Source organism: Oncorhynchus gorbuscha, unplaced genomic scaffold (genome assembly GCF_021184085.1).
Source record: "Oncorhynchus gorbuscha isolate QuinsamMale2020 ecotype Even-year unplaced genomic scaffold, OgorEven_v1.0 Un_scaffold_666, whole genome shotgun sequence".
NCBI lineage: Eukaryota > Metazoa > Chordata > Actinopteri > Salmoniformes > Salmonidae > Oncorhynchus > Oncorhynchus gorbuscha.
The window spans coordinates 109,914-125,393 of NW_025745759.1; the positions used below are offsets into that span (position 1 = coordinate 109,914).

General features: G+C 42.7%; 1 protein-coding gene across 5 annotated transcripts in view; it reads right to left on the reverse strand.

Moving 5' to 3' along the window:
* The window catches only part of jade1 (jade family PHD finger 1), a 63,825-nt gene that overhangs the window by 30,741 nt on the left and 17,604 nt on the right, over positions 1–15,480 (reverse strand). For all 5 annotated transcript variants that reach the window (XM_046335173.1, XM_046335172.1, XM_046335175.1 and 2 more), the window contains 2 exons: positions 10,842–11,026; positions 8,891–9,102 (listed from right to left, as the gene is read on the reverse strand). In XM_046335173.1, coding sequence (XP_046191129.1) covers positions 8,891–9,102; positions 10,842–11,026 — 397 coding nt within the window. The remainder of the gene's footprint in view (positions 1–8,890; positions 9,103–10,841; positions 11,027–15,480) is intronic.

A 15,480-nucleotide genomic window follows, 5' to 3' on the forward strand; every position in this document is an offset into this window, starting at 1 on the left:
CACTGCTAGGAGCTGAGGGGGGTCTATAACAAGCGGCAACAGTGAGAGACTTATTTCTGGAGAGATGGATTTTTAAAACTGTTTGGGCATAGACCTGGATAGTAAGACATAACTCTGCAGGCAATCTCTACAGTAGATTGCAATTCCGCCCCCTTAAGCAGTTCTGTCTTGATGGAAAATGTTGTAATTGGGGATGGAAATTCCAGAGTTTTTGGCGGCCTTCCTAAGTCAGGATTCAGACACGGCTAGGACATCCGGATTGGTGGAGTGTGCTAGGGCAGTGAATAAAACAAACTTAGGGAGGAGGCTTCTAATGTTAACATGCATGAAACCAAGGCTTTTACGGTTGCAGAAGTCAACAAATGAGAGCACCTGGGGAATAGGAGGGGAGCTAGGCACTGCAGGGCCTGGATTCACCTCTACATCACCAGAGGAACAGAGGAGTAGGATAAGGGTATGGCTATAAGAACTGGTTGTCTAGTGCGTTGGGAACAGAATAAAAGGAGCACATTTCTGGGCGTGGTTTCTTGGAACGATAGCATAGATTCAGGGCATAATGTACAGACAAGGGTAAGGTAGGGTGCAAGTACAGTGGGGGTAAACCTAGGCATAGAGTGACGATGAGAGAGGTTGCATCTCTGGAGGTACCAGTTAAGCTAGGTGAGGTCTCCGCATGTGTGGGGGGTGGGACAAGGGGGCTATCTGAGGCATGTTGAGCAAGACTAGTGGCTCCGCAGTAAAATAAAACAACGAGAGCTGCCCTAAACAACAGTATACAAGGCATATTGGCATTAGAGAAAAACATAAGCAATCACAGGTGTTGATTGGGAGAGCTAAGACGACAATGAGTGAGACAACAACAACGAGTAAACAGCTAGGACAACAACAACAACGGGTAAACAGCTAGGACAACAACGGGTAAACAGCCAGGACAACAACAACAACAACAACGGGTAAACAGCCAGGACAACAACGGGTAAACAGCCAGGACAACAACGGGTAAACAGCCAGGACAACAATGGGTAAACAGCCAGGACAACAACGGGTAAACAGCCAGGACAACAACGGGTAAACAGCTAGGACAACAACGGGTAAACAGCTAGGACAACAACAACAACGGGTAAACAGCTAGGACAACAACAACAACGGGTAAACAGCTAGGACAACAACAACAACGGGTAAACAGCTAGGACAACAACAACGGGTAAACAGCTAGGACAACAACAACAACGGGTAAACAGCTAGGACAACAACAACAACGGGTAAACAGCTAGGACAACAACAACGGGTATATGGCGATGAATGGGCAGAGAGGGTCAGTTGGCTTCACACAGTGCCTGAGTTTGAGGCTGGGGCAGACAGATAAACAAAATGAAGTACCGTGTTAATGGACAGTAACATGAATATGTGCATGAGGCAGATGGTCATAGGAACAACATGAATTTGTCTATGAGACAGATGGTGAAACTCGAGTCGCACAGCAACAGATGGAAGACGGAGGCCCCTCTCTCTGGTCAGTCTCACCGGAGGAAAGGAAGGAGAGAGCAGGAACGGTAAGAGACTCTCCCTCCACTGAGTCTAATGCCGTATTCAAAAACATCTGGGAACTCTGGGGAAAAAAACTAAATCCGATCGGGAAATAGTTTTGAACGGTCATCAAACTCAGAATTCCAAGTCGGAGGGAGAGGTGTGATCTTTCTAGAGCTCCAACTTCCCAATCTGAAAATCACTGATGCCCCCCCAGAGTTCCCAGTTGTCCTGAAAGCACCATGACCATCAGATGCAGGTACCATCAGTCAAGTAAAAAAATAAATAAAATGATGCTGATCTATTTGCTCTAGTTTTGATACATAATATGGTCTGATAAGAACAATATTGGCAGGCCAGGCATATAGCCACTGCTGTGATAATGTATTAGACCGGACATATAGCCAATATGCTGTGATAATGTATTAGACCAGGCATATAGCCACTATGCTGTGATAATGTATTAGACCAGGCATATAGCCACTATACTGTGATAATGTATTAGACCAGGCATATAGCCACTATGCTGTGATAATGTATTAGACCAGGCATATAGCCACTATGCTGTGATAATGTATTAGACCAGGCATATAGCCACGGTGCTGTGATAATGTATTAGACCAGGCATATAGCCACTATGCTGTGATAATGTATTAGACCAGGCATATAGCCACTATGCTAATGTATTAGACCAGGCATATAGCCACTATGCTGTGATAATGTATTAGACCAGACATATAGCCACTGTGCTGTGATAATGTATTAGACCAGGCATATAGCCACTATGCTGTGATAATGTATTAGACCAGGCATATAGCCACTATGCTAATGTATTAGACCAGGCATATAGCCACTATGCTGTGATAATGTATTAGACCAGACATATAGCCACTGTGCTGTGATAATGTATTAGACCAGGCATATAGCCACTATGCTGTGATAATGTATTAGACCAGGCATATAGCCACTATGCTAATGTATTAGACCAGGCATATAGCCACTATGCTGTGATAATGTATTAGACCAGACATATAGCCACTGTGCTGTGATAATGTATTAGACCAGGCATATAGCCACTATACTGTGATAATGTATTAAACCAGGCATATAGCCACTATGCTGTGATAATGTATTAGACCAGACATATAGCCACTGTGCTGTGATAATGTATTAGACCAGACATATAGCCACTGTGCTGTGATAATGTATTAGACCAGGCATATAGCCACTATGCTGTGATAATGTATTAGACCAGGCATATAGCCACTATGCTGTGATAATGTATTAGACCAGACAATATGCTGTGATAATGTATTAGACCAGGCATATAGCCACTATGCTGTGATAATGTATTAGACCAGGCATATAGCCACTATGCTGTGATAATGTGTTAGACCAGGCATATAGCCACTATGCTGTGATAATGTATTAGACCAGGCATATAGCCACTATGCTGTGATAATGTGTTAGACCAGGCATATAGCCGCTGTGATAATGTATTAGACCAGGCATATAGCCACTGTGATAATGTATTAGACCAGGCATATAGCCACTATGCTGTGATAATGTATTAGACCAGGCATATAGCCACTATGCTGTGATAATGTATTAGACCAGGCATATAGCCACTATGCTGTGATAATGTATTAGACCAGGCATATAGCCACTATGCTAATGTATTAGACCAGGCATATAGCCACTGTGATAATGTATTAGACCAGGCATATAGCCACTATGCTGTGATAATGTATTAGACCAGACAATATGCTGTGATAATGTATTAGACCAGGCATATAGCCACTATGATAATGTATTAGACCAGGCATATAGCCACTATGCTGTGATAATGTATTAGACCAGGCATATAGCCAACATGCTGTAATAATGTATTAGACCAGACAATATGCTGTGATAATGTATTAGACCAGGCATATAGCCACTGTGATAATGTATTAGACCAGACATATAGCCAATATGCTGTGATAATGTATTAGACCAGACATATAGCCAATATGCTGTGATAATGTATTAGACCAGACATATAGCCAATATGCTGTGATAATGTATTAGACCAGACATATAGCCAATATGCTGTGATAATGTATTAGACCAGGCATATAGCCACTATGCTAATGTATTAGACCAGGCATATAGCCACTATGCTAATGTATTAGACCAGGCATATAGCCACTATGCTGTGATAATGTATTAGACCAGACATATAGCCACTGTGCTGTGATAATGTATTAGACCAGACATATAGCCACTGTGCTGTGATAATGTATTAGACCAGGCATATAGCCACTATGCTGTGATAATGTATTAGACCAGGCATATAGCCACTATGCTGTGATAATGTATTAGACCAGACAATATGCTGTGATAATGTATTAGACCAGGCATATAGCCACTATGCTGTGATAATGTATTAGACCAGGCATATAGCCACTATGCTGTGATAATGTGTTAGACCAGGCATATAGCCACTATGCTGTGATAATGTATTAGACCAGGCATATAGCCACTATGCTGTGATAATGTGTTAGACCAGGCATATAGCCGCTGTGATAATGTATTAGACCAGGCATATAGCCACTGTGATAATGTATTAGACCAGGCATATAGCCACTATGCTGTGATAATGTATTAGACCAGGCATATAGCCACTATGCTGTGATAATGTATTAGACCAGGCATATAGCCACTATGCTGTGATAATGTATTAGACCAGGCATATAGCCACTATGCTAATGTATTAGACCAGGCATATAGCCACTGTGATAATGTATTAGACCAGGCATATAGCCACTATGCTGTGATAATGTATTAGACCAGACAATATGCTGTGATAATGTATTAGACCAGGCATATAGCCACTATGATAATGTATTAGACCAGGCATATAGCCACTATGCTGTGATAATGTATTAGACCAGGCATATAGCCAACATGCTGTGATAATGTATTAGACCAGACATATAGCCACTATGCTGTAATAATGTATTAGACCAGACAATATGCTGTGATAATGTATTAGACCAGGCATATAGCCACTGTGATAATGTATTAGACCAGACATATAGCCAATATGCTGTGATAATGTATTAGACCAGACATATAGCCAATATGCTGTGATAATGTATTAGACCAGACATATAGCCAATATGCTGTGATAATGTATTAGACCAGACATATAGCCAATATGCTGTGATAATGTATTAGACCAGACATATAGCCAATATGCTGTGATAATGTATTAGACCAGGCATATAGCCACTATGCTGTGATAATGTATTAGACCAGGCATATAGCCACTATGCTGTAATAATGTATTAGACCAGACATATAGCCACTATGCTGTGATAATGTATTAGACCAGGCATATAGCAACTATGCTGTGATAATGTATTAGACCAGGCATATAGCCACTGTGATTATGTATTAGACCAGGCATATATAGCCACTATGCTGTGATAATGTATTAGACCAGGCATATAGCCACTGTGATTATGTATTAGACCAGTCATATAGCCACTATGCTGTGATAATGTATTAGACCAGGCATATAGCCACTATGCTGTAATAATGTATTAGACCAGACATATAGCCACTATGCTGTGATAATGTATTAGACCAGGCATATAGCCACTGTGATAATGTATTAGACAAAGCATATAGCCACTATGCTGTGATTATGTATTAGACCAGGCATATAGCCAATATGCTGTGATAATGTATTAGACCAGACAATATGCTGTGATAATGTATTAGACCAGGCATATAGCCACTATGCTGTGATAATGTGTTAGACCAGGCATATAGCCACTATGCTGTGATAATGTATTAGACCAGGCATATAGCCACTATGCTGTAATAATGTATTAGACCAGACATATAGCCACTATGCTGTGATAATGTATTAGACCAGACAATATGCTGTGATTATGTATTAGACCAGACATATAGCCACTGTGATAATGTATTAGACCAGGCATATAGCCACTGTGATAATGTATTAGACCAGGCATATAGCCACTATGCTGTGATAATGTATTAGACCAGGCATATAGCCAATATGCTGTGATAATGTATTAGACCAGGCATATAGCCACTATGCTGTGATAATGTATTAGACCAGGCATATAGCCACTATGCTGTGATAATGTATTAGACCAGACATATAGCCACTATGCTGTGATAATGTATTAGACCAGACAATATGCTGTGATAATGTATTAGACCAGGCATATAGCCACTGTGATAATGTATTAGACCAGGCATATAGCCACTATGCTGTGATTATGTATTAGACCAGGCATATAGCCACTATGCTGTGATAATGTATTAGACCAGGCATATAGCCACTATGCTGTAATAATGTATTAGACCAGACAATATGCTGTGATAATGTATTAGACCAGGCATATAGCCACTATGCTGTGATTATGTATTAGACCAGACAATATGCTGTGATAATGTATTAGACCAGGCATATAGCCACTGTGATAATGTATTAGACCAGGCATATAGCCACTATGCTGTGATAATGTGTTAGACCAGGCATATAGCCACTGTGCTGTGATAATGTGTTAGACCAGGCATATAGCCACTATGCTGTGATAATGTGTTAGACCAGGCATATAGCCACTGTGCTGTGATAATGTATTAGACCAGGCATATAGCCATTATGCTGTAATAATGTATTAGACCAGACATATAGCCACTATGCTGTGATAATGTATTAGACCAGGCATATAGCCACTATGCTGTGATAATGTATTAGACCAGGCATATAGCCACTATGCTGTAATAATGTATTAGACCAGACATATAGCCACTATGCTGTGATAATGTATTAGACCAGACAATATGCTGTGATTATGTATTAGACCAGGCATATAGCCACTATGATAATGTATTAGACCAGGCATATAGCCACTGTGATAATGTATTAGACCAGACATATAGCCACTGTGATAATGTATTAGACCAGGCATATAGCCACTGTGATAATGTATTAGACCAGGCATATAGCCACTATGCTGTGATAATGTATTAGACCAGACAATATGCTGTGATAATGTATTAGACCAGGCATATAGCCACTGTGATAATATATTAGACCAGACATATAGCCACTATGCTGTGATAATGTATTAGACCAGGCATATAGCCAATATGCTGTGATAATGTATTAGACCAGGCATATAGCCACTATGCTGTGATAATGTATTAGACCAGACATATAGCCACTATGCTGTAATAATGTATTAGACCAGACAATATGCTGTGATAATGTATTAGACCAGGCATATAGCCACTATGCTGTGATTATGTATTAGACCAGACAATATGCTGTGATAATGTATTAGACCAGGCATATAGCCACTGTGATAATGTATTAGACCAGGCATATAGCCACTATGCTGTGATAATGTGTTAGACCAGGCATATAGCCACTGTGCTGTGATAATGTGTTAGACCAGGCATATAGCCACTATGCTGTGATAATGTGTTAGACCAGGCATATAGCCACTGTGCTGTGATAATGTATTAGACCAGGCATATAGCCATTATGCTGTAATAATGTATTAGACCAGACATATAGCCACTATGCTGTGATAATGTATTAGACCAGGCATATAGCCACTATGCTGTGATAATGTATTAGACCAGGCATATAGCCACTATGCTGTAATAATGTATTAGACCAGACATATAGCCACTATGCTGTGATAATGTATTAGACCAGACAATATGCTGTGATTATGTATTAGACCAGGCATATAGCCACTATGATAATGTATTAGACCAGGCATATAGCCACTGTGATAATGTATTAGACCAGACATATAGCCACTGTGATAATGTATTAGACCAGGCATATAGCCACTGTGATAATGTATTAGACCAGGCATATAGCCACTGTGATAATGTATTAGACCAGACATATAGCCACTATGCTGTGATAATGTATTAGACCAGGCATATAGCCAATATGCTGTGATAATGTATTAGACCAGGCATATAGCCACTATGCTGTGATAATGTATTAGACCAGGCATATAGCCACTATGCTGTGATAATGTATTAGACCAGACAATATGCTGTGATAATGTATTAGACCAGACATATAGCCACTATGCTGTGATAATGTATTAGACCAGGCATATAGCCACTGTGCTGTGATAATGTATTAGACCAGGCATATAGCCACTATGCTGTGATAATGTATTAGACCAGGCATATAGCCACTATGCTGTAATACTGTATTAGACCAGACAATATGCTGTGATAATGTATTAGACCAGACATATAGCCACTATGCTGTGATAATGTATTAGACCAGGCATATAGCCACTATGCTGTGATAATGTATTAGACCAGGCATATAGCCACTATGCTGTGATAATGTATTAGACCAGGCATATAGCCACTATGCTGTGATAATGTATTAGACCAGGCATATAGCCACTATGCTGTGATAATGTATTAGACCAGGCATATAGCCACTATGCTGTGATAATGTATTAGACCAGACAATATGCTGTGATAATGTATTAGACCAGACAATATGCTGTGATAATGTATTAGACCAGGCATATAGCCACTATGCTGTGATAATGTATTAGACCAGGCATATAGCCAATATGCTGTAATACTGTATTAGACCAGACAATATGCTGTGATAATGTATTAGACCAGACATATAGCCACTATGCTGTGATAATGTATTGGACCAGGCATATAGCCACTGTGCTGTGATAATGTATTAGACCAGGCATATAGCCACTATGCTGTGATAATGTATTAGACCAGGCATATAGCCACTATGCTGTGATAATGTATTAGACCAGGCATATAGCCACAATGCTGTGATAATGTATTAGACCAGGCATATAGCCACTATGCTGTAATAATTTATTAGACCAGGCATATAGCCACTGTGCTGTGATAATGTATTAGACCAGGCATATAGCCACTATACTGTTGTCTAGGTCAATTAAGACCTAGACAACCAGGTGAGGGGAGATCCTTACTAATCAGTGACCTAGACAACCAGGTGAGGGGAGATCCTTACTAATCAGTGACCTAGACAACCAGGTGAGGGGAGATCCTTACTAATCAGTGACCTAGACAACCAGATGAGGGGAGATCCTTACTAATCAGTGACCTAGACAACCAGGTGAGGGGAGATCCTTACTAATCAGTGACCTAGACAACCAGGTGAGGGGAGATCCTTACTAATCAGTGACCTTAATTTATCAATCAAGTACAAGGAAAGAGGAAACCCCAGAGACTCAGTCCTCTGGGTTGAGTTGGACGCGTGCTAGGGCAATGACGCTGGATTACAGAACCGTACCTGGTGAACACAGATGTTGCACTTGTCACAGAAAACCATCTCGTTGTTGTCCTCGCTGTCAGGTGACCGACAGATGTCACACACAACATCCTCGTCGTACTCCATGCCAAGCCCCTCCTCCGTTGCCATGGCATGGCTCATTCTGTCATAGCAACGCCTCTCAAACTCCTCCATCACTCTCTCCATGGTCATCTCATCCAGCAGCACCATGCCTGAAGAACAAATAACATTAAACACTGCACAGCGCTGGACCACGACACAGTCCATACTACACAGAGCTGGACCACGACACAGTCCATACTACACAGAGCTGGACCACGACACAGTCCATACTACACAGCGCTGGACCAAGACAGTCCATACTACACAGCGCTGGACCACGACACAGTCCATACTACACAGCGCTGAACCACGACACAGTCCATACTACACAGCGCTGAACCACGACACAGTCCATACTACACAGAGCTGGACCACGACACAGTCCATACTACACAGCGCTGAAACACGACACAGTCCATACTACACAGCGCTGGACCACGACACAGTCCATACTACACAGCGCTGGACCAAGACAGTCCATACTACACAGCGCTGGACCACGACACAGTCCATACTACACAGCGCTGGACCACGACACAGTCCATACTACACAGCGCTGGACCAAGACAGTCCATACTACACAGCGCTGGACCACGACACAGTCCATACTACACAGTGCTGAACCACGACACAGTCCATACTACACAGCGCTGAACCACGACACAGTCCATACTACACAGCGCTGAACCACGACACAGTCCATACTACACAGCGCTGAACCACGACACAGTCCATACTACACAGAGCTGGACCACGACACAGTCCATACTACACAGCGCTGAAACACGACACAGTCCATACTACACAGCGCTGGACCACGACACAGTCCATACTACACAGCGCTGGACCAAGACAGTCCATACTACACAGCGCTGGACCACAACACAGTCCATACTACACAGTGCTGAACCACGACACAGCCCATACTACACAGCGCTGAACCACGACACAGTCCATACTACACAGCGCTGGACCAAAGACAGTCCCTACTACACAGCGCTGAACCACGACACAGTCCATACAACACAGCGCTGGACCACGACACAGTCCATACTACACAGCGCTGGACCAAGACAGTCCATACTACACAGCGCTGAACCACGACACAGTCCATACTACACAGCGCTGGACCACAGACAGTCCATACTACACAGCGCTGGACCACAGACAGTCCATACTACACAGCGCTGAACCACGACACAGTCCATACTACACAGCGCTGAACCACGACACAGTCCATACTACACAGTCCATACTACACAGAGCTGAACCACGACACAGTCCATACTACACAGCGCTGGACCACTACACAGTCCATACTACACAGCGCTGAACCACGACAGTCCATACTACACAGCACTGAACCAAGACAGTCCATACTACACAGCGCTGGACCAAGACAGTCCATACTACACAGCGCTGGACCAAGACAGTCCATACTACACAGCGCTGGACCACAACAGTCCATACTACACAGCGCTGGACCACAACACAGTCCATACTACACAGTACTGAACCACGACAGTCCATACTACACAGCACTGAACCAAGACAGTCCATACTACACAGCACTGAACCAAGACAGTCCATACTACACAGCACTGAACCAAGACAGTCCATACTACACAGCACTGAACCAAGACAGTCCATACTACACAGCACTGAACAAAGACAGTCCATACTACACAGCACTGAACCAAGACAGTCCAAACTACACAGCACTGAACCAAGACAGTCCATACTACACAGCGCTGAACCACGACAGTCCATACTACACAGCGCTGAACCACGACAGTCCATACTACACAGTAAGCTGTACAACCGTAGATGAGGGGGTAAATCTACTGACCCATCAGAGTGAACTGCTGGTTGATGAGCTCCAGCCAGGCCACGTCAGTGTCGTTGAGGTCGTAACGACACGTCCCCTCAGCCAGGGTCTGGATGTCCACGTACCCCAGCGCCCCTGAACAACCCGAACGGATCCACTTCTTAGGCGTCGAGAACATCACCTCCATCCCCCGCTCAGCCACTCCCCTACAGAGCAGAGATATGATCAAAGAGTTAGATATGACGAGAGACCAGAGATGGTTAGGTATGACTAGAGAACAGAGATGGTCAGATATGACTAGAGAACAGAGATGGTTAGATATGACTAGAGACCAGAGATGGTTAGATATGACTAGAGAGCAGAGATATGACTAGAGAACAGAGATGGTCAGATATGACTAGAGAACAGAGATGGTTAGATATGACTAGAGAACAGAGATGGTTAGATATGACTAGAGAACAGAGATATGACTAGAGAGCAGAGATATGACTAGAGAACAGAGATGGTCAGATATGACTAGAGAACAGAGATGGTCAGATATGACTAGAGAACAGAGATGGTCAGATATGACTAGAGAACAGAGATGGTCAGATATGACTAGAGAACAGAGATGGTTAGATATGACTAGAGACCAGAGATGGTCAGATATGACTAGAGAACAGAGATGGTTAGATATGACTAGAGAGCAGAGATATGACTAGAGAACAGAGATGGTCAGATATGACTAGAGAACAGAGATGGTCAGATATGACTAGAGAACAGAGATGGTCAGATATGACTAGAGAACAGAGATGGTCAGATATGACTAGAGAACAGAGATGGTCAGATATGACTAGAGACCAGAGATGGTCAGATATGACTAGAGAACAGAGATGGTCAGATATGACTAGAAAACAGAGATGGTCAGATATGACTAGAGAACAGAGATGGTTAGATATGACTAGAGAACAGAGATGGTTAGATATGACTAGAGAACAGAGATAGTTATACATAAACTCAGCAAAAAAGAAATGTCCTCTCATTGTCAACTGCGTTTATTTTCAGCAAACTTAATGTGTAAATATTTGTATGAACATAACAAGATTCAACAACAGACATAAACTGAACAAGTTCCACAGACATGTGACTAACATAAATGGAATAATGTGTTCCTGAACAAAGGGGGGTCTAAATCAAAAGTAACAGTCAGTATCTGGTGTGGCCACCAGCTGCATTAAGTACTGCAGTGCATCTCCTCCTCATGGACTGCACCAGATTTGACAGTTCTTGCTGTGAGATGTTACCTCACTCTTCCACCAAGGGACCTGCAAGTTCCCAGACATTTCTGGGGGGGTGGCCCTAGCCCTCACCCTCCAATCCAACAGGTCTGGTGAGGTCCTGCCTTACAACAAGCCCTCAGTCCAGCCTCTCTCAGCCTATTGAGGACAGACTGAGCATTGATGGAGGGATTGTGTGTTCCTGGTGTAACTCGGGCAGTTGTTGTTTACATCCTGTACCTGACCCCGCAGGTGTGATGTTCGGATGTAGCAATCCTGTGCAGGTGTTGTTACACGTGGTCTGCCACTGCGAGGACGATCAGCTGTTCTCCCTGTAGCGCTGTCTAAGGCGTCTCACAGTACGGACATTGCAATTTATTGCCCTGGTCACATCTGTAGTCCTCATGCCTCCTTGCAGCATGCCTAAGGCACATTCACGCAGATGAGCAGGGACCCTGGGCATCTTTCTTTTGGTGTTTTTCAGAGTCAGTAGAAAGGCCTCTTTAGTGTCCTACGTTTTCATAACTGTGACCTTAATTTCCGACAGTCTGTAAGCTGTTCGAGTCTTAACAGGTGCATGTTCATTAATTGTTTATGGTTCACTGAACAAGCATGGGAAACAATGTTTAAACCCTTTACAATGAAGATCTGTGAAGTTATTTGAAATTTTACGAATCATCTTTGAAAGACAGAGTCCTGGAAAAGGGACGTTTCTTTTTGCTGACTTTATATATCAATGAATTGGTGAGGGCACTAGAAAAGTCTGCAGCACCCAGCCTCACCCTACTAGAATCTGAAGTCAAATGTCTGTTTGCTGATGATCTGGTGCTTCTGTCACCAACCAAGGAGGGCCTACAGCAGCACCTAGATCTTCTGCACAGATTCTGCCAGACCTGGGCCCTAACAGACCTGGGCCCTAACAGACCTGGGCCCTAACAGACCTGGGCCCTAACAGACCTGGGCCCTGACAGTAAATCTCAGTAAGACCAGGACCACAAATACAAAGTCCATCTAGACACCGTTGCCCTAGAGTATACAAAAAAACTATACATACCTTGGCCTAAACATCAGTGCCACAGGTAACTTCCACAAAGCTGTGAACGAACTGAGAGACAAGGCAAGAAGGGCCTTCTATGCCACGAAAAGGAACATAAAATTCAACATACCAATTTGGACCTGGCTAAAAATACTTGAATCAGTTATAGAACCCACTGCACTTTATGGTTGTGAGGTCTGGGGTCTGCTCACCAACCAAGACTTCACAAAATGGGACAAACAACAAATTGAGACTCTGCATCAGAATTCTGCAAAAATATCCTCTGTGTACAACATAAAACACCAAATAATGCATGCAGAGCAGAATCAGGCCGATACCCACTAATTATCAAAATCCAGAAAAGAGCTGTTAAATTCTACAACCACCTAAAAGGAAGCGATGCCCAAACCTTCCATAACAAAGCCATCAACTAGAGAGATGAACCTGGAGAAGAGTCCCCTACTAAGCAAACTGGTCCTGGGGCTCTGTTCACAAACACAAACACACCCTACAGAGCCCCAGGACAACAGCACAATTAGACCCAACTAAATCATAAGAAAACAAAAAGATAATTACTTGACACATTGGAAAGAATTAACAAAAAAACATAAAACTAGAATACCTGACCACTGTGACTGACCCAAACTTAAGGAAAGCTTTGACTATGTACAGAATCAGTGAGCATAGCCTTAGCCTGTCTTCTCTTGAGAGCCAGGTCTGCCTATGTGCTCACTGCCCACAAAATTAGGTGGAAACTGAGCTGCACTTCCTAAACCCTTTGCCCAATGTATGACCATATTAGAGACACATATATCCCTCAGATTACACAGATCCACAAAGAATGTGAAAAGAAACATACATTCACGTACATATTACCTCAATTAACTAAACTAAGCGGTGCCCCGTACATTGACTCTGTACCAGTACCACCTGTATAAAGCCTCGCTTCTGTTATTTTCACTGTCATTTTACAATTATTTTTATTTTGTATTTCTTTACTTACCTATTGTTTAAATTGCCCTGCTTGTAAGCATTTCACTGTAAGGTCCACCTGTTGTATTCGGCACACGTGACAAATAAACTTTGATTTGGTCAGGCCCCAGAACTACAACCACTACTGTTAGCTGTGTTACCTGGTCAGGCCCCAGAACTACAACCACTACTGTTAGCTGTGTAACCTGGTCAGGCCTCAACCACTACTGTTAGCTGTTTAACCTGGTCAGGCCCCAGAACTACAACCACTACTGTTAGCTGTGTAACCTGGTCAGGTCCCAGAACTACAACCACTACTGTTAGCTGTGTAACCTGGTCAGGTCCCAGAACTACAACCACTACTGTTAGCTGTGTAACCTGGTCAGGTCCCAGAACTACAACCACTACTGTTAGCTGTGTAACCTGGTCAGGCCCCAACCACTACTGTTAGCTGTGTAACCTGGTCAGGCCTCAACCACTACTGTTAGCTGTGTAACCTGGTCAGGCCCCAGAACTACAACCACTACTGGCTACCATTTCTCCTCTTCCTGTTAGGACATGCTCATGTCCTGTAACCTCAAAGACTTGGAATCAACCTTGTCCACAGTTTCAGTGGGTAAAAAGGGAAATGTTAGAGCTGTACATATCCACGACGAGAGTAGCTGACTGTAGTAATACAGGAACCTGGTTACACTACTATGTGCTTGTGTTGTAAAAAAACACTGACAAGCTAATTGTCCTCAGCTATTCAAACAAAACAGAGGCATGGCAGTGCCACTCATAGTCTAGTTATACCAAGAGCCTTAGGAAACCCCTTAAAACACAATAAAACAATACCAGATAAACCAGGGCAATTTATCTGCAGGTTGTTGTGGAAATAATCAGAATTGGGTGGTAACATAGGTAAGATGTTTTATATTCATCATATGTTCATAAGTTACTTCTCATCAGAATGGTATTTTTGTATAATACTGTGACGAGGTTGCAGTTATCTGTTCTATGTCAAGACTAAGTTGCTTGGGCCGCAGAGAGGGGAGAGGTCAAAGTGGCATCATGTGTAAACATATCTTTTGCTCCACTGTGTCTGTGTGGAGTCACTCCCTACTTTTCCCATCGGGGAGAGGAGGATGGCCATGTCTGGAATCATTCTATGCTCCCTCTAAATGTTGTCCCTATCTTAACCTATAGCAATCATTCTCCTCTCTGTGAGTTTGTCCAGGATTGGTTGTATTTAGAATTGGTTGTATCTAAATGACAATTTGATATATGCCTGTTGATATGGAGGATTGGTTTATGGTTCTGGGGTTTGAGTCAGGAGACAAAGCTGAATGATTTATTATGTCTATGCTGTCTGACTATGTGTGTTCTTTGCTATTAAAAGGATCGCAGTTGCAAT